The following is a 25,029-nucleotide window of genomic DNA, read 5'->3' as shown; positions in this document are numbered from 1 at the left end:
AACCTAAATACTTAAAGCTCTCAGTTCCAGACAACTCGTCATCTCCTATCTTAATAATTATCTTATTACGTCTAATATTGTTAAACTTAATTTGAAGGGGAGCCTTGGCGCAACGGTAAAGTTGTTGCCATGTGACCAAAAGGTCACGGATTCGAATCCTGGAACAGCCTCTTGTAAAAAGTAGGGTAAGGCTACGTACAATGGACCCTTCCCCGGGACCCCGCACGGCGGAAACTTCGTGCACCGGGCTGCCCTTTTCTTATTGTTAAACTTAATTTCATATATTATTTCTTTACTTTACTAAGCCTAAAACCGTGTTTTCCTCCAAAATTCGAGTTTAATATTTACTCCTTCACGTGTCTTATCTAACAAAACAATATCATCTACAAACATGTATCATGGTATCGTGTTTTGGATGTGTCTTGAGTTTGTCCATGATTAGTGTAAAAGATACGGACTTAGAGTTGGTCTTTGATGAAATCTTATCTTTATGGAAAATACTTCGATTAATCCGCCTGAAGTCTTCATTCTTATTGTTACATCCTCATATATATATATATATATATATAACACCTCTCTTTTCTAAAATTCTCCATATAATTTCTCTTGTGACTCTATTTTTTAAGTAGTGAATACCATGTGTAGATCTTGCTTTTATTCTCAATACTTTTCAATTAGTTGCCTCAGATGTATAGTTTGTATTGTCAACCTTCTAGGCATAAATCCAAATTAATTTTTTTTTGTCACCGGAGTCTCCTTCCTTAATCTTTTTTCTATTATTTTTTCCCAAAATTTCATGGTATGACTCATTAGTTTAATACCCTTATAGTATGCACAATTTTATACGTCTCCTTTGTTCTTATATAAGAGAACTAAAATATTTACCCTCCATTAAATAACTTTGTAAGTCATTCAATACCTTATTTCGTAAACATTTCCATACCTCTATTGGAATATCATCTGGTCCAACTACTTTTCCATTTTACATCTCATTTAAAGCTTCTTCTACTTTTAAAATTTGAATTCTACGATAAAAATTTAAATTTTTATACTCATTTGACCTGCTTAAATTATCTAAGTTCAGTTGGTCATCTAAACCTTCATTAAAAAGTTGATGAATATACCTCTTTCACCACTCTTTTATTTCCTCATCATTTACTAGTACTCTATTGCATTTATCTTTAATACATCTTATTGATCATCCGACATTTTTCTCATATTAATGATGTTTGTTGAGTGATTATTTTTATTAATATAGTTACTTGTTATTTAAATGAGACAAGGTAAGAGATGACGAGTTGTTGAAACTGAGAGTTTTAAGGATTTAGGATCTTTTTTTGCAAAAGGATTGATGAATTGAGAGAGATGTCTTACATAGAATATAAATATGATGATTGAAATAGAAGAAAGCGTCGAGTATTATATGTGATCATAAAGTATCTCTAAAACTTAAAAAGGAAGTTTTACAAAATGACGATTAGACTTATTATATTATATGGATCTGAATGTTAGACTACGACTAAAGACATGAGCAAAAGAGAGAGTTGTAGAAAGAAAATATTAAGGTGGATGTGTGGGCATACGATAAGGGACAAGATAAGAGATGAAAATATTAGAGAGAAAGTCGATGTCACATCTATTGAGGAAAAACTCCGAAAGACACGTTTAAGATAGTACGGACATGTACTTAGACGACCAATAAATATTGCAGTTAGGCGATGTGAAACTATGACAAATATGCACATCAAACAAAAAGAGATAGACAAAAAAAGACTTGATTAGCAACAATAAAATAAGATAAAATTTATTTAAATATAAATAATGATATAGTAGATGATAGAGCCCAATGGTGTAGCAGGATCCATATAGTCGACCCCACTTAGTGAAATAAGGTTTAGTTGTTGTTGTAGTAGTATAGTCACTTGTTATTTAGTCTAGACATAGAGTGACTAATTACTTAACATACATTATGTGAATTATCAAATGGTGTGCAAGAAGTGTGTTACATGCAACATAGATTTCATCGGTCGGGGCTAGTTCGGCAATTATAAAGTTTCTTACATAAATTTAGTATTTTAACTAAAGTTAATTGCTACAACACTCATCCCATCCAACCTCTTGATTATTCATACTATAATCTATAATTAATACTCACCTACCCACTTATACAATTAATGTAATTTATTATCTCCACCTATCGATCTCTCATTCTATCAAAACTAAAATTTAATAATTATTTTAAATTCATCCTAATAAAATAAATAAATAAATAATCTTATAATTCACACAAACAAAATTTATTATATACAACATAATTAGAATAAAGGGAATTGAATCCCCTTCAAAGATTTATATTCAAACAAAAATTATAAAAGGATTTAACCAAAATAATTAAAATTAAAATTGTAAATTAGAAAACAACCCAAATTAACTTAAAACTTTTATTAACAACTAAAACTTTCCAATAATCCTAATTTAAGTGAAGTTTCATTAGACTTATTATTCTAACAAAGAGAATCTAGGAAATTAACCTAGCAAATCAAACTCATTCAATATTATGCCAATTAATAGTCTTCCAAGGCAACTAACTGATTGAGAAATGTATCCAATTGTCGGTCAAACTAATAACATCAACCTTGACATGCCTAGGCATAGATCATTCATTATTTTTAGAAAAATAATTTGATTCTTCGTTATCATTAGCAGCTACTCTAGGAGAATGTTTTTATGTGATCCTAACGAGTTAACAACTTTGTCATGAAATTATGCATATATGATGGATAATGTTCATTTGAACTATTCAAATGGTCTTAACTAGATCCTACAAATTCTAACCCGTCTTTTACGGAAGTCTAGTTTGTTTTATAATTCACTCTTAAAATATAAATATCTCATATATCTAGTAACGGTATTGTATTTCCTTTCACCATCTTGATCTAAACAAATTTATAAGTAATGACAGAATATTTCAATACCATTTTAGGTGACTCTTTATTGAAAAATGGAATTATTTATCAAAGCTCATGTAAGCTCATGGATCGCGATACTCCACAACAAAATGGAGTTTTTGAATGTCAAAACCGTCATTTGTTGGAAATAGCTCATGCCCGTATGTTCACCATGCATGTTCCAAAATATTTATGAGGAGATGCAATCCTCACAACTGTGTATCTCATCAATCATCTCCCTATTCACTGCATAAACCGTCACACCTTTGTCTCTTCTCACCCAAACATATCCATAAATTTCCAACTTCAATAATCTATCTTTGAAGACATTTGTGTGTATGGCTTTTGTGCATGCTCATAAGCGCAGCAAACTTGACCCTTGAGCTCTTAAAACTGTTTTTGTCAAGTATTCCCATACTCAAAAGGGGTATCATTGTTATTGTCCACACATAAGGAAAATATATGTTACTTGTGATGTTGCCTTTTTGAAGGTATCCCGTATTTCTCTCACACTTCGCTTCAAGAGGGGAAGAATGACGAAGGTTTAAAAAGAATCGACCATAAAAATGCCATGGATGACCAAAAATTGAAGTGGAGAACCAGAACACGCCACAGCCTGACCGTGGTACGTTCCACAGTCGTGGCGCTCTCCAAAATGTGCCACATCCTAATCATGGCACATTCCACGATCGTGGTGCATCCTCAAAGGATGATGAAGGTACTCTTCTTTTACTTAGTGTTAATTTGGACACCACACCTATCTCCATGTCTGATCCAATCCAAATCAACCATCAAATTAGTGAAATAGAGAGAGTACAACAACAACAACAACAACAACAATCAAGCCTTAATGATAGAGAGTATCAAGTCAAAAACAAGATATCCTAACTAATAAATAAATTGTGAATTCTAGCCACAACTAAGAAGATGAACTGACAATAGAATCTTATAACGAGTCAGATATATTTCTCGATCTTAATATACCCTATCCTATACCAAACATCTCATTCCGAACTTTATCTCCTATTATAATTTATCCTCCACATTTAGTGTTTTCACTTCAAAATTGTCTAGTGAATTGATTCTCAGGTCTATCATGGAGGCACTAGCTATTCCTAAGTGAAAGACTATTATTCTTGAGGAAAGACATGCTCTCAAACAAAATAATACCTGAAATTTGGTGGAATTACCATAAGGGAAAAGTGTCGTTGATTACAAATGGGTTTTTATGATTATGTATAAGGTTGATGGCTCAATTGAAAGGCACAAGGCTCGCATAGTGGCCAAAGGTTTTACTCAAACCTATGAGATTGATTACACCAAGACTTTTGCTCCTATTGCCAAACTCATTACTCTTAGAATTCTTGTATAATTGGTGGTCATTATATCAACTTAATATAAAAATGTTTTTCTCAATGGTGAGCTTAAAGAGGAGGTTTATATGAATCAACCTCTAGGATTTCAAAAAAATATGGATGGTAAGACTAGGCAAGCTCGACAAATCTCTCTATGGGTTAAATAGTCAACTCGTGCATGGTGGGATTGATTCTCCAAAGTAATCTAAAACTTTAGATATATTCAAGGACAAGGACACTATTTGTGAAGCGCTCTGACAAAGGAAAAATCATCATTCTTATAGTGTATGTTGATGATATCATCATAACTTTGAATGATAATAAAGAATTAGAAGAAATCAAGAAAACGATGGCACAAGAATTTGAAGTCAAATCTTGGAATGGAGGTGGCTCGAAACAAAAAAGGTATTTCAGTCTCAACGGAAATACACTTTAGATCTGTTGAAGAAAATTGGCATGTTGGGATGCAAGCCAAATAACATGTCAATTGAACTAAGGGAAAATGTTTGAAGGAAAACCAATTGGCAAAGACAGTTATCTACGTCTTGTTGGAAAACTCATCAATCTCTCACACAAATGCTCAAATATTGCCTTTGCAATTAGCCTAGTAAGTCAACATATGCACTCACCATGTCAAGGTCATCTAAATGCAGTATACAAAATCTCGAGATACATGAAACAAACTCCTGGAAAGGGCTTATTCTTTACAAAGACTTGAGGATAGAAGAGTGTGTGCATACACTGATGCAGATTGGGATTCATGATAGAAAGTCAACTTCTGGGTATTGCACAATAGTATGGGGGCATTTAGTGAATACTTAGCAAAAAGCAATCAGTGTTGGCGTGAAGTAGTTTTGAAGCGGAATACAAGGCTGCTCATGGATTTTGTGAATTCATCTGGATCAAAAGAGTGATGAAATACCTAAAAATAGTTTGAGGATACTATGCTACTCCATTGTGATAACAAGTCAGCCTTTAATATAGCTCACAACCTTATTCATCACGACATGACTAAACATGTAAAGGTTGATCGTCATTTCATTCGAGAAAAGGTGGATGAAGGCATTATTTAGTATTGAATATATTCCTACATCTCACCAACCAACTGGTCTTCTTACAAAAGGATTATATGGACAAGCTCATAAAGTTCTTGAAGGCAAGCTTGGTCTCATCAATATTTATAGTCAAGCTTGAGGGGGAGTGTAGGAAATAATCAAATATTTTATCTTTGTTTGTATAGAGCCAATCATGGGTGCAAATAGGATATACTCAATTAGAATGATTTGATAGAATAATTTATTTAGGTAGAATAGTTTTCTTTCTTTCTTTATTTAATCTTTTATTTAGTAACTCCCATTGTAATTATAAAAGGGTGTCTTGGTTCATTAATCAAAAGAAAAGAGAGAATTTTTCTTCTCGACGTGTATAACTTGATTCCTTCTATCTCATTCCATGTCGGCCACGAGCACATAAGACCACCTATCACTAACCATGGTAATATTCATGTGGCGCATGAAATAAGGGTAATTTACCTCATGTCAAAATATCTTATGCTAGTATAGGGTAACGGTAAATTTTGATGACTTTGAGTGACTGGACTCAGTATCAAAATATTTGATGTCAAATACTATAGTCTAACACTTTCATAATAAAGATAAAGATGAGTTCTAACAAATTGCTTAGTTTTGAACTCCTACAAGCAAGGTTATGCCTTGGTTCATCATATTGTACAAGTTAGCCTAGCACTAGATAGAATCATCCAACTTACATCCTCTTACCCTTCTATCTCTTTTTTTTTTTGGTGCAATGAAAATTAGGATTAACTATTACCAATTGCTTCTACGTCTGGCCAATCATCAACGTTCAATGAAGACCGTCTTCTTAGTATCAACATCCACATTAACATATTTCAGACCACATTAGGCACTAAAACTTTCCAGCTAGTTTACTCAATATGTGCCATTTATCTCAATGAAGAAATTTGGTTGGGTAAGCACATAGGAGGACAACTCTCAGCTCTTTGAAAGGCTTCACTACAAGTTTGCGCCAAGAGGAAAAAAAAGTAGTAAAACTTTGCAGGTTAATGACCAATCAATTATCAGTAAATGACGCTACCTTTGTTCCTCACTACTTCATTTAATGAAATGGAGTGGCATCTCCTTCATTGGTCATTGTCACCCAGACTCGATTGATGCAGATGATCTCCTAATTTCCTGGCTGAAACTTCCACTATCTTTTTCTCATCTACCGATCTCCTAATTCCCTGGCTGAAACTTCCACTATCTTTTTCTCATTCCACTATCTTTTTCTCATCTACCTGTTGTCCCTCTTTTGCTCTCTGGTCCAAATCCAAAACATTAAAAAATAATAATAATAATAATAACTTTCTAACAAATATACTGCTATCCCCACCCCCGTGTTACTTTCTAACAAATAATACTGCTAGATTATAATTCATTGTTCTATAACCCAAATTAATTTGAGGCAAATAAACAAACAATGGAATATTAACAATATGATTAAAACCAAGAACGGTGTACTGATCCATAACCCAGGAGATAAATACCATCTGCAACAAAGGAAAGAAAAAAGAAAAAAGTCTAAAGTATCTAGAAAGATTTTTTTTTACTTTAGTACAGTATGACTTAGTTAATTTGCTTATTTAGCAGCCACAAAAACAAGGAAACATAAAGTCATGAACCTAAATACCAAATATAAAAGAATTCATGAAGGTGCTTGCACCCATCATCAGTGATATGCAGCTTAAACATGAATGATGAATATACAAAGGATGTAATGCCTACAGATTTCCTTAAGAACTAAATCGAGACTCAACTAATTATTAGTTTAAGAAAATGGAGTCCATCTTTCTCCATGCATGATGAAATACTGTAAGAATGCTATTGATACTTTCTCAAAAACAATATCAGCTATTACACACATACCAGCTCAGAATAACCAAGATCATAGATGTCCTCAGCTACCCAGCCATCAAGATCCAAATCAGATGAACGGCTCCCATTTGCATAAAGCCACCGACCTTTCTCAACTTTTCGACAATTTGGGCATTGCATCGCTCCTTTTGAATTAAATGCAGATCCAATGCAATCTGGACATGATTATTCATCAATAAATAATAACAACAAAGTATTTGCAGTTTTAAATAACAACAAACACCAAAAAATGTAAAAGAAAAAGAAATTAAAGACAAGGTTCCAAAAAGTGTATGCAGGCCATGGTTTGAAATATCGTATTGTGTTGGGAAATCCATCAAAACTTATCATTTTGCTAAATCATTGAAACTCATTACCACTTAGCACCAAGGTTCAAAATCGTTGTGTCATAGTTTCAATCTTTGACCGAAAAGATATTGTCGTACCAACGTTTCGATACTTGGTGTCGGTGATAGATTAGTGGTTGAAGGAGGAAGGAGATGAAGCAAAAGGAGACATTGAGTTTATGTAATTTACCGAAATGATAGGTTTCAACCGTTTCGCTTTGGTACAAGATTTAAAACTATGCTCAGCATAGACAATATCTTCTTCCTATGTTTTATCTTCTTCCTTCTTCAACGTCAATTCATTACCGAAATAGTGCATCGAAACAATACCAAAACAGTATTGTTCTAGTCAAAGACTAAAATTTCAACATGGCTCAAGATTTTGAAGCTTGATGTAGGTAGTATGCAATGAACCAATAGCAAAGCATGTGCTATGGTATGTGGGGCATATCTAGTCTAATAAACTAACCTAGTCTATTAAAATCATGGTTTAAAATCACGTACTCTACTACTCGGCACAAATAATATCTTAAATGTCGTTGTGTGAATTATGTCAATAAGTAAGATATCATGCCAACACTCAACACCCCTTTGCGTGTTATCTTTTATTTTTCTTATTTAGCTCTTTCCTCCTTTAACCTCCGTTCCACCATCAACACCATATATTAAAATGTTGGCATAATACTAAAACAATATCGTTCTGGTCAAAGATTAAAACTTCGACAAGGCTCAAGATTTTGAATCTTGACTGAAATATAAAAAAGAAAAAATATGCATCTGATCATGTCCGAACCAGGAGTCAACGGACGCTGGGGATGTGGCGCTCTCTGCTGGATCCTCGAATGCTCCGGCGAACCTGCACAGAAGTCGGGCCGGGGAGATCCCGGCGACGACCCTCCGACGTTCAAGTCAGGCAAGGGAATAGGCGAAGAAGGGGGCTGCAGGATGAAGACTCGCGTACCTTCGGTTGAAGAAGTGGAGACCTTAAATAGACCTCTCAAAGGAGCCTGGGCACACCAATCGAAGCAATCACCTGCTTTCGACCATGCCCAGGTGTGGGCCTGTCAGAAGGGCATCCATAAGACCATACTGTTGATACAATCACCTGCTCTCGACCATGCCTAGGTGTGGGCCTGTCAGAAGGGCATCCATAAGGCCATATCACTACTGTATCAACCTTTTCGTGACGTGATGGTGGGACCTTTAATAATGTCATCTTGCGTACAGTCTAATCATCATGCCTTTGCTGACATACCATATCCCGAGCCGAGCGAATAGGCCGCTCGGCTAACCACTGTTCCCTTGCCATGATTCCGGCCGAGCGGACACCTCCGCTCGGCCATTCTGTCCTCGGCCGAGCGGGCACCTTCGCTCGGTCACTCGGCTCCAGTTCTCCTGCTTTGGCGTCGGAAACCCAAACCTTTGGCTGGGTAATCTCGGGTTCCGCTCGGACGGGACCCTATCTGTGGGTCCCCCATTCTTACTGTCGGATCACTTGCCTCCCCTTCAAGTCTAGTCGAAGGAGGCAGTGAGTCCGACTGATTGGCGGTCGTCGCCTTATCGCTGCTGCTGATATCCCTTGAGCCATTCGGCCCTCATGCCGAATTTAGCCGCTCGGCTCTTCGCTTTGTATGCCTTGACGCCCAAAGTGGATGCTTGCTTGTCTAAATCCTCTTGAAAATCGCGCAAGTCTTTTTCATTAAGCCGAAGCATGCGCGGTATGGGCGCATTAATTGCGCTTGGTGACAGAGCGGCACGTGGCGGTGACGCTCCGTACGATGGGACGCCCTTTGTTTTGAAATGGACGGCTAGATGATGACCTCGTCTCTCGTGCCCTGCATCCGACGGACGAGGTTAAGCGGTCTCGCTTGTATAAAGCCCTAGTGCTGGCCTTCACGCCGCACCCTCTGTTCCATCGTGCGTCCTCTGTCGAAGCCGCCCGCTGCTAGCTTACTCCGGCGACTCCCAGTGCTTGCTTTCCGGCGGTTTTCGAGTTCCTGGGAGTTCTTTCCTTTGATCTTCCCTCAGTAAGCTTCTTCTCTTCTCTCGTCCCCTCGTTTCCGAGTATTGCTAGGCTTCCTTCCCCTCTTTAGTCATGGCGAGCACTTCTGCACCCGCTACCGAGGTTCACGGTCCATGGTATATGAGTATGGAGAGTAGGTTCGATGAGGAGCACGCCCGGCGCGTTGTTAGGACCTACTGGATCCCGAACGACCATGAAATAGTTGTAGCCGGCCCGACCGATCGGCCCCATAACCCTCCGATCGGTACCATTTGTTTTTTTCTAGACCAATTCCAGGGCGGCCTTAGATTTCCTACCCATCCATTTATTTTGGAAGTTTGTAATTATTTCCGCATCCCGCTCGGCCAACTTGTGCCGAATTCCTTCAGGCTGCTGAGCGGGGTGGTCGTCCTCTTTAGGCTGCACAGTATTCCACTTGACCCCAAAATATTCCACTTCTTCTTCTACCCCAAACAATCTGAGTTGGGCACTTTTATTTTCCAAAGTAGAATAGGCTTCAAATTTTTTGATAATATGTCGACCTCCAACAAGCACTGGAAGGAGTTCTTCTTCTATATACGACTTCCCGAGCCAAGATTCAACCAAATGGCGGACCATTGTCGAGCCAAATTGAACTCGGCAAATTCGTATAATCCTACCTTAAACTGGTTGTCCGGTCGGTGACAAAATCGACGATTGCTTCTCAAGGAGTGTTGTACATTTTGGATTATCTCCTTCGGGCCAATCTCCCTACCGCATGGGTAAGGACTCTTTACTCCCTTCGCCTTTTTGTCTAAGCGATTTTAATTTCTTCCACCGAAGTCGTGGCGCTCAAGGCTACCGATCACCAAATGAAGGTCGTGGAAATCGAGGGCTACAAAAAGAACTCGAGCGGGGTCTTATCCCACCGGCTGACGCAGGAGAGGAGGGGGCGGCATCACCAAGCAGAAAGTTACCCCATCCGCAACGGAGGTTGAGGCGGATCCTATTCTCCGCTCCACCGAGTTGGAGTCCCCAGCCGGATTCACCATTGGAAGTTCGGCGGAAGCGTCGAAAGAGACCCCAACCTTCCGCCGACCCAAGAGGGCGAACCACGGGCGCCGATCGAGGTATCGCACGCCGTCGCAGATCGGGACCCCGTGGCCTCGCCCACCGCATGCCCTCTGGCTCTCCTCCACGGACTCGTCGCCGCTTACGACGGCGAAACATCAACCATAGGGAGTCCTCGGGACAGGTGAGTGCCGGCCGGCCACCCGACCATCAAGACTACCCTTCGATTCCCCGGAGGAATATTTATTGTCTGCAGATCGGCCGTCCCGCTCATGAAATAACCTTGACGGGTCCGCTCGCCAAACTTTTCGAGGACGCCCAGATTCGGGTGGCCCTCATGACGCCCAAGCAGCTCGGCGATAACTACATGCAGCAGGCCACTCAGGTAGGTTCATTTTTCTTCTTGTGCCCTGCTACTATTTAGTTCCTGATTTTATTATTTCCCTTACAGCATTGGGCCGAGCAAATCGCCACTAGCCATCGGCTAGCCGAGCTGGAGGATCTCATGGAAAAACTCCAAGTCTCGGGGGGTCCATCGGCCGAGCAGGGGAAACAAGCCCTCGAGGCCGAACAGAAGAAGGCCACCGACCTGGCTACAGAGGTGGCCCGACTTGAAGGCTTGGTGAAGAAGCGTGACGGAGACTTGAAGCGCGCCAGTAGCCGGAAGAAGCGGGCGATTGCTGATCTGGACAAGATGAAAGTTGAAGTCCGAGCCCTAGATCAGCAATCTAAGAAGCTAGAAGCCCAACTAGCTGCCGAACGGGATGGGCGGTCCGCTGAACGCACTAAAGCGGAGGTGGACCAAAAAGTTCTCCAGGACTCGCTAATTGCCTCACGGGCGGCGCTCAGAAAATATAAGGAGGGAGAGCCGAGTCGCCTAGCAGCAGCGCGCCAAGAATACCTCCGCTCGGAGCGGTTCGGCTCAAAATTCGGTGTCTACGTCTCCTCAACTTTCGCCGAGGCGGTCAAGGTCACCATGGCGTACTTGAAGAAGGGTGGCCACCTTCCTGCGGGAATGCACATTCCCGCCCCCGATCTGGCGGCCATGATAGACGACATTCCGGACGGTTTCTTCAACTTCGAAGACCCCGAGTGAAGAGTGTTCCTCGTCTATATCTTGCTTTTGCGTTTCTAACGCCCAGCGCAACTTTTTGTACTTGCCGTTCGGCATGATTTCCCTTTAATGCAATTATGTCTTTGCTTGCGTCTTCCTGATCCTTATCCATAACATTCTTCTGTTTGCTTAACGTTCATTCTTAGAGTCAGTCATGCTCTAAGTGTTCTCCATCACGCGGCCGATCAGCTTAACCCATTAATCAAGATCCAATCGGGAGGGCCTACTCGCTCTGCACGTATCTAGCCTGTGTGAAGTCAAACGCCAAGTATCGAAGGACCAACGCCCGAGCGGGCTTAAATGTTTTAATACTTGTGGTTTCCGCGGTTTCTTATTCTCTGATAGAGCGTCGGCGCGGATATTTATAGCCGATCAGCGCGGCTCTCGATCTTTAACGACGGAGCTCGTCAGCCTTCTGCTCGGGGATTTATAGACGCCGGCTCGTCTCTACGGTTTAACGTCTGGACTAGACGGTCTTCCGCTCGGAGGTTTATAGACGCCGGCTCGTCTCTACGGTTTAACGTCTGGGCTAGACGGTCTTCCGCTCGGAGGGTTTATAGACGCCGGCTCGTCTCTACGGTTTAACGTCTGGGCTAGACGGCGCGGATATTTATAGCCGGTCGGCGCGGCTCTCGATCTTTAACGACGGAGCTCGTCGGCCTTCCGCTCGGACGTTTATAGACGCCGGCTCGTCTCTCAATATTTAACGTCGGAGCTCGACGACGCGGATATTTATAGCCGGTCGGCGCGACTCTCGATCTTTAACGACGGGACTGGTCGGCGCGGACGTTTATACGCCGGCTCGTCTCGATATTTAACGTCGAGCTCGACGGTATTGCCGGTCGTCGCGGCTCTCGATCTTTAACGATCGAGAGCCGGTCGGCGCGGGCGTTTCTGACGCCGGCTCGTCTCGATATTTAACGTCGGAGCTCGGCGGTCTTCCGCGAGGGTTTATAGACGCCCGCTCGTCTCTACGGTTTAACGTCCGGCTGCGGTCTTCCCGGAGGGTTTATGACCGGCTCGTCTCACGGTTTAACGTCCGGCTGACGGCGCGGATATTTATAGCCGGTCGGCGCGGCTCTCGATCTTTACCGCCGGAGCTCGTCGGCCTTCTGCTCGGACGTTTAGACGCCGGCTCGTCTCTCGATATTTAACGCCGGAGCTCGGACGCGGATATTTATAGCCCGCGGCCTCGATCTTAACGACGGACTCGTCGGCCCGCTTCGAAGCGTTTATGACGCCTCGCTCTCGATATTTAACGCCTGAGCTCAACGGCGCGGATATTTATAGCGGTCGGCGGCTCTCGATCTTTAACGACGGGACTCGTCGGCCTTCAAGCTAACTCCTTACGGTCGGCGACCTTGGCCTCAGATCGTATCCCGCTGAACAATATTTATGCCGCCTAGAACAGACGGATCATTCGCCACGAGTTTAAATATATAACCTCCGGCCGATCGGCTCGGGGCCGTCGGCTCGAGCTCGGATATAAACCTCCGTACCGATCGGCTCGGGGTCTTCACGAGAAGCCGTTTGGAATGCTCAACGCTTTCATCTTTTGCTTCTGTATTACAAGTACATGGCGACTAGCATGCATATACACCGAATAAATTACAATCGCACCTTTCATCCATTTCGATAGGTGGAGATGATTCAGACTCACGGTCGATCCACCGCCGTCCTCGTCCTCCAGTAGTAAGCCGGCGGAGTTTTTGATAACCTTGAAGGACACGCAAGGAGCTTCCGACGTCGCCGACGAGCTTGACTTTCTTCGAGCGAGATCGCCGACTGGAATGATCCGGGATTACTCGGCGGTTGTAGTTCCGCTGCGCTGCCGGTATGCCATCAATCGCACGGACGCCCTAGCTCTCCTCCTTGACCAAATCCACTCCATGTTCCTCCGCCTCCCTCATCATAGCTCTAGATCCGGACGGACTCAGCGTCGACTTGAACCGGAATGATCGCCTCACCGCCGTACACCAAATGGAACGGTGTGGCGCCCTTCCTTCGGCGTCGTTCGGATGGCCCATAAGACGCGCTTCATCCGCCAACTCCCTCTAAATGGTCGAGCCGCATCTGAAGAATTTCGATCGCTACTTGCTCGACCATTGCTGCGGGATAGGCCACGGGCGTGAAATGTTGCTCGATCGTAACTTTTGCAGTTCTCTAGCACCTTGTGAATTGCCGCCCGTTGTCGAAACCAATCGGCGAGGATGCCGAACCGGCGGATGATGTGTTGCGGATGAATTTTTGACTATCCGCTCGGTGATCTTTCGGCTTCCACCCACTGGAAAAAAATACCACTAGCAAAATTTCCTGCCGGTCGCCATCGAAATGGACCGACAATATCCATTCCCCATTGATCGAACGGGCATGAAATGGTGGATGCCTTCATTTCTTCGGCCGGTCGGTGGGAGACATTGTGATATTTCTGGCACGAAAGGCATGTAGATACTGTCCGAGCGGCGTCTGCTTGCAAAGTTGGCCAGAAATACCCGACCAGGAGGATCTTCTTGGCTAACGAGCGTCCGCCCGGATGCCCCTAGCATGATCCTTGATGCACTTCCTGGATGATGTAAACCGAGTCCTCTGAGCTCACGCATTTCAATAACGGGCGCAAGAAGACTTTTTTGTAAAGCTGATCGCCGATGAGTGTGAACCGACCGGCTCTTCTTCTCAGCAACTGGGCTCATACGCATTGGATGGTGCGGCGCCCGAGCGGAGGAATTCTATGATGGGTGTCCGCCAATCGCTTGGAAATGTAAGGCCCTCCATTCGGTCGACGTGCGCTACCAGCAGTACTTTTTCAATTGGTTGCTGAATGGCGACCGGCGTTATAGAACTTGCTAGTTTGGCCAACTCATCGGCGGCCTGGTTCTCCGTTCGGGGGATCTTCTGAATAAGAACCTCTCGGAAAGTAGCTTTGAGTTTTCCAAAGGCCTCAGCGTAGAGTTTAAGCCGAATGCTGTTGATTTCAAAGGTGCCAGAAAGTTGCTGAGCGGCCAACTGTGAATCCGAATAAAGTGTCACCCGACCGGCTCCCACATGTCGTGCTGCCTGCAATCCGGCTATGAGGGCCTCATACTCTGCTTCATTGTTGGTAGCTTTGTAATCCATCCGGACGGATAAGTGCATTTTTTCTTCTTGAGGTGAGAGCAACAATATTCCAATCCCACTTCCGAGCCGAGTGGAAGACCCATCCACATATATTCTCCACATAGCTTCCGGCTCAGGTCTTTGCACTTCGGTCAAGGAATGCGCTTTGATCGCCGAGCGGGCTGGTATTGGATGTCAAATTCACTTAGTTATGTCGTCCACTTGATGAGTCGTCCGGACGCTTCCGGATTCAACAATACTCTTCCTAGTGGACTGTTCGTCCGGACGATGATGGTGTGAGCCAAAAATATAGTCGGCCGGCGGCTAGGACAAAGCAAAGGCCAACTTCGAGCCCAGTAACGAGATTCGACATCTTTTAGTGGCTCGGAAAATACACCGGCTGCTCCTCGCCGCTGGACCTTACAAGTGCCGAGCCTACAGATGCTCGATTGAAGACAGATAAATATAAAGTGACTCACCCCGATCGGCTTGGCTAGTATAGGCAGAGAATTAAGATATGTCTTCAATTCTTGAATGCTCGGCCGCATTCCTCGTCCCATGAAATTTAGTGGCCTTGCGTAAAATTTTGAAGAAAGGGAGGCTCGGGCCAGTTTGGAGATGACGGGCAAACGCGGTTATCCGACCGGTCAAACGCTGCACTTCCCTTGTATTTCTTGGAGGCGACATGTCTTGTAGAGCTTTCACCTTACTAGGATTGGCTCGATTCCCCGCTCACACCATGTACCCCAAGAACCCTCCCTTTGCTCCGAACAGGCACTTGCTTGGGTTCATATTTGCGTAGCGTTCGGAAGGTTTCTTCCATGTCCTTGAAGAGATCGGCCGCTCGGGCGGATTTGATAAGAATGTCGTCCACATAGACTTCCAGTTCCGCTCTGCTCCCCGAACACTCTGTTCATCAGCGTTGATAGGTGGCCCGGCGTCCGAGCGGCATCACATTATAGCAATAAGTGTCGTCGGCTGTCACGATGCTGCGAGTGGCACTTGACGATAGCCTTGGTAGGCGTCGAGCATCTAATTAATTCACGTAGAGTCCACCGGTGATCTATCCGGCGGAGGATAAAAGTCCTTGGGCGTGCTTGTTGAGTCCGAAAATCAATGCAGACTCTCCACTTGCCGCTTAGAGACTAATACTACGTTAGCCACCACTCGGAATTGACCACGTATATGGCGGCCTAAGTTTCTACTTCCGTCCGGATGATGGCGTTCTCAAGACCGAAATCCCTTTTCTACGCTTCATCGCCGAGTCCGGTCGGACGTACAACTCATCTTCGCTATGCTCGGCGAAATTCCGGGCAACTCGTGTCGACCAGGCGAAGACATCGTGATTTCGCCGAAGACTCCTCCTTCGCTTCTCCTCCAGATCGAGGCGATAAAGTCGTGGCCTCCGATCGGGTCGGATGAATCTGCACTATCTCTTTTCTTCATAAATTAAAGAGGGTGGCTTCTCTGATGGCATTTACCTCGATTCGAGGCGCCTTCCGAGCGGAGTTGGATTCTGCTCGGACCATCTCGATGTAGCATCGCCGAGTCGCTAGTTGATCTCCCGTACTCCACTTTATCCTCCACGGGAACTTGTTACGGTGGAAGGTTGAGACGACCGCTCGGAATTGGCTGAGCGCCGGTCATAACGTTGTAGGACGAGGAGAGTCGACCACCACGAAGTTTATTGTCCTGGTCCTCTGGCGGCTCCTCTCCCAATGAGGTAGCCAGCCGGATTTGTCCGACCTTCGTTACCCGTAAACCCGTAGAGCGGGGTTGTCATGGGCAGCAGATCAATTTGCAGTGATCAAACGCCTTCTTGAATATGATGTTGACCGAACTCCCTGTACAAATATGCGGTAAATAGTGTAATTTGCTATTACTTTAATGAGCAGAGCGTCGTCGTGCACTTCAACTCCTTAAGTCCCGGGCCGAAAGTGATTTCGGTCCACTCGCCGCTCTTGGCCATTGCGTGGATCCGAGCTGCCGGACGCCTTTTCTGCTCGGTTGGAGTCTCCTCTGTCGGCCCACCAAAGATAACGTTGATCTCGCCCGGAAGTATTGCTCTATTTTCCTCTTCCGAGTGGGACGGGACCGTTCTCTGGGCCGGCGATTCTCTGTCTTGGAGATCGGTGCCGATCGGACGTCTGTTGATGTCGGTGCGGGTCCGGTCGGCTTCATGGGTCCTTTGCCTCCTGTCGATGGAAGGAGACCGTCGTTCGGCATTCCCGGGAGCAGGATTAGCCACGAAGGAAAAACTTGACAATCCTTCGTGTTGTGCGTATCCGTCGGTGGAAGGAGCAGAACATAGGGGTCCATCTCTTCTTTGGCTTGGGGCGGCGGATACCTCTTACGTGTGATCCGCGGGGATCGGATTGCCGCCCTCGGTCCTCGGGCGGTGATGAGCGTCTTGCTTCCGTCGGCATGGTAGGTGCCGCTCGATTGGAGTTTCCTTTCCGGGCGGCAGCGCTTCTTCCACGTTGACAGCTTTCCCCAGTAGTTCATTAAAGTACTTTGGGGGCTTTCTGACTAGGGCTCAAAAAAATTCACCTTCGAAAAAGTTTTGAGAGAAAGCACTTATTAATATCTCGAAAGTGGCGGACGGAACATCTAGTGTCACTTGGTTGAATCGCTTGATGTATGCTCACAGGGATTCTTTAACCCGTTGCTTGATCATGAACGAACTCATGCTAGTCTTTTGATACCTCCTACTATTGGCAAAGTGGTGGAAGAAGGGTTTACAAAAATCTTTGAAGCAACAAATGAACTTAGCCGGGAGCCGCCAAAACCATCATTGTGCCGAGCTGAAAAGGGTGGTAAAGAACACTTAGCACTTAACGACATCTGTGTATTGATGAAGGATGACTGCATTTTCAAATTTAAGTAGATGATCTTCTAAGTCGGTTGCTCCTCCATATTTTCCGATCATCAAAGGGTGGAAGTAACTTAGCAGTCTATCTTCCAAAATTTCTTGAGAGAACGATACACTTATCCGCTCAGGGGAAATACTGGCCATTGGCGCTTTCTTCTTTCGAAGGTCTTGAGTTGCTACATCTCCAGAAGATGCTGCTCAAGCCGCTCGGCTTGCGCCTTCTGCTGCTGCTCCACTATTTTTGCCGCTCGCGCCTGGATGAGTGCATCGAGTTCTTTTTGAGAGAGCGTCACGGGGTGTGGGCGTCCAACTTCCTCTATTTTCTCGGCTCGGATTCAGGTGCATTCCCACAGACGACGCTAAATTGATCCTGTCCAAGAGTCGAGTCGACAGACGCTGGGGTTGTGGCGCTCCTTGGTGGCTTCCGCGGAGACCTTTGGGTGACGTGGAACTCCAGGGAGAATCTGCAAACACAAGTCGGGCCGGGAAGGGGTTCCCAGTGACGACCCTTCGACGCTCAAGTCAAACACTGGCGGAAAGAAATCGGAACAGAGTAATGAAATGAGAACTGTAGCTACAGTAGTGATGAATGCATACCTCCGTCGAAGTCTGGGGGTCCTTATATAGGGCTCCCCGTAGGCACGTGCATGCTTACCGAGGCATGCACACTTTTCAAAGCATACCTGTAATGGTCGTGTCAGAAAAGTGTGTCTGACGCCATACCTCAATAGTCCCGTGACGTGATGGTGGGGCCTTTAATAGTGCCGTCTGCGTCTGATCCAATGCGTACCTTCTTTGGCGTACGTATCAGGGCCCGAAATGATAGGTAGCTCGGTAACCAGCATTCCTTGCGGCGATTAGGTAGGCGGACACCTCGGCACCGACCGATGTCCTCGGCCGAGCGGGCACCTTCGCTCGGTCACTCGGCTCCAGTTCTCCTGCTTTGGCGTCGGAAACCCAAACCTTTGGCTGGGTAATCTCGGGTTCCGCTCGGACGGGACCCTATCTGTGGGTCCCCCATTCTTACTGCCGGATCAGCATCCATACACAACGGCTAATATACAATAAATTATATTTGTTGCCAAATAGATTCCTACTTCCATGTAGAAGAAAAAGTATATGCAAAACACATGAGATATATCAACAATGTAAACATATAAATAGTATGCAATTAAAGAATATGATGATTATTTTGGTTGTTATTCAATTAGATGAGGTGATATTAGGATGGATTATTAGATTGATTGATCATTTTTGGTGTATGGCCTAACATTATGTCATTGTAAAAGTACATTGACCGTGATTTTGAAATTGTAAATAATTGATCATGAAAAGTTGTTAGGACATCAAGATGATCTTGGATTTGAGAATTAATTACAATTTCATATCTATGAGTCAAGGTTATGCTTAAGGATAAATTGTTCAAAGTAGAATTTGATCAATAAATGGTTTAGATTATCTTATTTAGAAAGTGTAAATTATATGGTCACTTCTATTTGAGTTATAGATGCATACTTGTGATATCAATAGAAAGGTTGATCTAGGATATTTGTAATCATGTTGTATAGACTCTAGGAAGTTAGTCTTGACGTGTCATATCATACAAAGAACCCACTTTACCTTATTCTTCTACTTGCTTGAGTAATTCCACTTGCTTTGTGTTCTTAAACCTTCTTTATTCATTGTATGGTTGACTTTCGATGGTTTAGATTCATATGAAGTGGTATGATGTATACTCATGCAATTATATAGTAGCAACATGTTATATCTTATATCATACTAGACTTTAGCAGGGATAGATTCTTTCTATGTTTTGAATCTCGTCGGATAGTCGTAGATTACCTCAAAGGCTCAGTGGTGAATCGTGAATGGCATTGGGCCTACGAAAGATTCACTCTACACTCTCCCTAACAGTCGAGTCATCTAAAGATTTTAGATATTCATCCAAGTTATTATACAGTTTTCCATGTGGCTTAGCATGCAGTAATATAATCTACTTAGGTTTCTCTTTTTGATGCATAGTATGATGTAACTGTTTATTCTTGTTAGATTTGGTATGCATCTTATGCACAAGCAGATGGGCTTATGGTCATATAATAGGGGATATTTTATTGTGTCCTACTAGAAGATAGGCTATGGTCTTATAATAGGCGATATTCTATCGGGTCCTTGAAGATAATATATTTCCTAAAAGTGAAAGCAAATTATGATAGTCAGATTAAGTGGCCCAGGCTATATATATAAGCTATCTAGGTTAAATAATTGATAACCCAGTCAGAGCATAATCTTGCAATGTCAATAAGTTGTGATATGGTAACAAACTAAGATTTTATGATATCTTTGAACCAACTTAAGAGAAGTGCTAAGATGTTAGTACCTCTACATTAAAAGAAGGTACAAACCAAGAAAATTATCATGTCATTTCTTAGCAATAGTGATCAATTAGCAAGTCTTTTAACCTAAGTCTTAGGAGGTTGAAGGTACATACATTTATAACAAAGTAAAACAAACTAGGATTTTATAATTTCTTTGAACCAACTTAAGGAAAGTGCTAAAGATGTTAGGACCTCTACATAAATACAATAAATAAAGGTGTTATATCATAAATTTCCATTCACGGATATTAAAAAAATTGTAGAGTGGGTTACCTAAGATAAACCCTATTACAGATTATATAAATAAAAATAGGAAATACAGAGATGATTTATCTTAATTGTAGGGATACAATTTAGCTTGATTGTAGGGATTCCATTATGTCTAGATACTCTCAATATATATGTATGAGATTGATGAATAAATTAATAATATATTTTTAATTCCTCTAAAATTTCTTAGCATGATATCAGATCAAACCCTAGATGTCATTCCAAACCCTAGCCACATCTTCAATATTTAAATCATCAATTACGAATCAGAAACAATTATTTTTTTTTGTTGTTGTTGTTGAATACATGCTAAAAATTTACACAAAAGTCAAGATTATAAATCTTTTATAATCTTTCACATTTCACATGCCAAGAGACCTAGCTTTTGGATTTTCTTCTGTTTGTTAAGAGGTCTTGTCATAGGAACTTCTTCTGCAGCCATGGGGCCACACCTCTACGTTTCCTCATTGGCTCCTACCTCACTCGAGCATTCTAGCCACTCGTGTTGGTCTCCGTGGTCAAAGACTTCTTAGAGTTATCTATTGTTGGTAAGTATCGTATCAACTTTGACCTACCTGGACTTCTCTATCTGTCAACTCTTGTTGGACTTCCTTATCAACCAACGCATATAGAACTTCTTCATTTGTCAGTTATTTGATCAACCTTAATCTACTTGGACTTTTTCAATCACTGCATCTGTAGTTCCATGTCGAGATTTCTACACTTGCATACTTGACAAAAATAGTCAATGAACACAACATTAATCTAATTTGAACCTTTTGTCAAAAACATCAAAACAACTTGGTCAATCTTGATCACTTGGGACATTATTGCACGAACAAATTGCTTATCCCTATAGCCTCCATATCCTTTGTTGATGACCTCCACCATTCCACGACGTCCTCTGAACTATGGTTGAAACTGACAGTAACTAATGTGAAGCAACGAGAAGTAAAAGAAAAAGGATTGTGGTTTAAACTAGTAGTAGAACAATATGAGGAAACAAGAATGAAAAAAAAAAGTTGAAGATAGTGAAATTAAAAACTTTATCCTTTTGTTTAACTACCATCACTTCATGTTTTATATTCACTTCACCTCTCTCTCCTTTTTTGTTATAAGAAAAATCTGCAACATATTTTTTCAGATTTACCTCCTTTTTTAAACTCCCCTTTTCTTTTAAGGATAACTTATGTAGATAGTTCTATCAAACATACCAGAATACAAATGGTGATCTACTGGTACAAATCTTACCAAATCAATCTTACTTCATCCCACAATAACTGTTTACTAGGCCATTCACTGTTCTTATCTCTCAACTTTAGCAAAGATGGAGGTTGCCACCCTATGTGTGATTTTTCTTGAAACAAGAGTTGAAGCAATATCCTGTATGTTATTTTATCCATCTTCATTTTTCATATTGAATTTTAATTGTGTGGTAATATATACTAGTCCAAAATCGAAAGGAGACATTATTTCTCAAGTGTGTATACAATCTTCATCAAGAAACAAATTAACCACAGAGAAATGATATTTATCAACAATGATGTAGAGGCGTTGATAAGGGTACTTAGCCTAACATGTCTCATCAATGCTAAAGTTACATAATTTGGGACAACAAAATTGCTGAATTATTAATCATAGTACAAACTAGAAAAGCAATTATCTTAAACAAATTTCCACTGCAAAAACCAAGAAAATTATCAAATAAATTTTTGTATCAACACTACCCAAAACTAAACAGAGGCATCATTTATTATAGCAGATATGTTAACTTTGGAAGCCTGTGAATGAAGCAGAAAACTCAACTTCATGTAAAAGTTGTCCTTAACCTACAGTCACTTCATAGCACCATAATGATGTTCTAAAGAAAAAAGATTTGCAACAGTATTCACATATCATTTTAGAATGTAGAAACAAATTCACACCAAGTGCATAACTAGGTAGGATTATCCACACAGAGGACTTCATATACCTTATTCCTACAATAACAATTGATCACTAGACAAGAAATATATCATGACTGCTATGTGTTTTTGTAGCACAATCATTCAGCCAACACAAAATTTCCATACCAATAGCACTCATCGCAGGTTAAATAAAAAACAAGATCTCAAGAACATATAACTGAAGTGTAATAATTGTTCCTTTAGACAAGACACAAGTAGAACCTCCAAACTGATGTAAAATTTGATAAAGGTGGAATCTTTACTGAAGGATACATTTCTCAACATCAAATTAACTCATCTCCAACAAGTCACCAGAGAACAACCAAGAACTAAAGAAACACAGATCTAGGCAAAATTGATGAATGAAACCACAGAAACAATTTTATCAACAGCAATGCAAAGGTTTGGGTAAGAGTATCTAGCATAATATGTCTCATCAACACTAAAATTGCATATATCTGTGGTCACCTGTGGTGAATCATATCATGAGATAATAGAGAAATGGCCTTAACACAAAATTTCACTGCAATAACCAAGAAAAATCTATTACATAAAACTGTGTTAACACCAAAATTTAAATTTTAATTTACCCAAAACTAAAGAGAGGAATCATATAATTATAACATATGTTAACTTTGGAATCCCTGAATGAAACAGAAAACCGAACTGCATATTAGAGAATGCCCTTAACGCACACCTCAGCATTAAGGCTGTTCTAAAGGAAAATGAGACTAACATGATATTTTAGAATCCAGAAAACAATTAATGCCAAGTTCATAACTAGGTAGGAAAATCCACACAGGATTTTGTCTAATTTATACAATACGAATTGATGCGCTAACAAAAAGTAGACCATGACTGCTATCTTTCTGTCAAAGCACAATCATTCAGACAACATAAAATTTCCATACCAAAAACACTGATCACCGGCTAAATAAATAACTAGCTTGCAAGACCATCTAAGTCAAATGTGATTATTGCTCCTTCAGTTGAGACACAAGTAGAACCTGAAACTGATGTGAAATTTGATAAAGGCGGAATCTTTACTAAAGGGTATTCTTCTAGATGTCAAGTTATTTATCCTCGACAAGTCACCAAAGCACAACTGTGAACTCCAATAAAAACACAGATCTAAGCAAAATTGATGAATCCAACCACATAAATTTGGTATTCCAGCAGATAGCTTCAATTTCAAATCCATCCCCAAAAAAAGAAGAACAAAAAACAGATAGAAAGGGTACAGGATGAGGTAAAAAGAAGTTGATCATCCAAGGAAGAGGAGAGAAATTGCTCACCTAAGTGGAACTCGTGACCGCATTGGAGCTTAGCTGTTGACCTCCTCCCGTGATCCAAGACTAGCTCAAGGCAAATCGAGCAGGCAGAGGCAGCTGCCGTCCCCTTCCCATCCGACGAGAAGTCCGTCTTTTCGATATCCATCGCCTTCGGATCGCTCATTAATTCACTCTACTGCTAATCGCAGATCTAATATCTTGATTTAAAAGCACCCGACGGCGTCGATCGATGGTTCCCCTCGCTTCCACCGTCAAAAAATAGAGACGACCTGAGAGAGAAAGAGACAGTGAGAAGAGAGGAGACGACGGTCTTCGGAGAGAGGGAGGACGGGAGACGGTATTATTTTAGGCATCCAGGATTTATTTCTGCAAACGATAAAGTTGCATAGGGGTGTAAAAGACTCAAGCCCAGCTTACCTATCCTTATCAGGTTCTTCAAATTTATTTATTAAATTTTTATCTAATTCAATTAACAATCATTTATTTAATATATAAAATTTATAAATTGTTATTTTTATATATTTAATAAAAATTAAATTTTTTATGAGCTAATAAATAAATTTATTTATAAATTATTATAAAATTTATTCATGAATCTTAAGTTTATTTAGTTTATATATTTTTTTTACTATCGGATGATGATGAATAATTTTTATCAATCCAAAGTCAAGGTTTGGGACAACTTCAATTATTCAAAGTTTTTATTATTTTTTTATCACCTGATATTTTTAATTGGGTAATTTTAAAAATATTCATAATATCATCTCTTCTAAAACACCCCCTTAAATTTTAATTAATATGTTAAATTTTTTTAAAAAATTTATTTTATTATCAAAATACTCCTTAGACAAAAAAAAAAGAAGGAGAAGAAAGGAACATTTATAAAATAGTTAAAGAGAAAGAGAGAGAAATTTTTTTTGTCTAAATAAAATATATTAAAGATGGATGAATAAGATATTATTTTTTCTTAAAGCTCAAATGTCTAGGTATTTCTATCCTTTATTCACCTAGAGGTGTTTGGTCCGATCCTATGAAAAAATTTTATCGACTACTGGATAAATTCGGAAAACACAGATAGATCACGGGGCAATCCAATATCATGAGTGGTTCAAGTGTCATGGGCATTTATTTACACTGCATGGCAATCAAACCCTTGGTGCTTGAGAAACTCGTTGACTTGCTTACCATCGCATCATGCCTGAGTGGCATGAATTGGATACTATTGAATGATGAGCAAATAACAAAAATAATCAAAGAGGTATTTTTATCAATTTTTTAATGAACGTTTAAAATAAATTTAACTTAAATAATCTAAGTAGGTATATATATATATATATATATATATTATAGAATTCAAACTTTTAGAAGTAGAATAAATTTTAAATAAAATATAAAATGAAAAATAGTTGGATAGATGAAATTTTGATAAAAA

At 41.3% G+C, this 25,029-nt stretch overlaps 1 protein-coding gene across 1 annotated transcript in view; it reads right to left on the bottom strand.

Annotated features, from left to right (window-relative positions):
* The window catches only part of LOC122002007, a 43,503-nt gene extending 19,515 nt beyond the window's left edge, over positions 1 to 23,988 (bottom strand). The window contains exons 1-2 of the mRNA XM_042557021.1: positions 23,601 to 23,988; positions 7,249 to 7,412 (exon numbers count right to left, since the gene is read on the bottom strand). Coding sequence (XP_042412955.1) covers positions 7,249 to 7,412; positions 23,601 to 23,760 — 324 coding nt within the window. The 5' untranslated portion in view covers positions 23,761 to 23,988. The remainder of the gene's footprint in view (positions 1 to 7,248; positions 7,413 to 23,600) is intronic.
* Positions 23,989 to 25,029: the final 1,041 nt, after the last annotated feature.

The sequence above is a fragment of the Zingiber officinale genome, chromosome 7A (genome assembly GCF_018446385.1).
Source record: "Zingiber officinale cultivar Zhangliang chromosome 7A, Zo_v1.1, whole genome shotgun sequence".
Lineage (NCBI taxonomy): Eukaryota > Viridiplantae > Streptophyta > Magnoliopsida > Zingiberales > Zingiberaceae > Zingiber > Zingiber officinale.
This window is presented reverse-complemented; position numbering and strand designations above follow the sequence as displayed.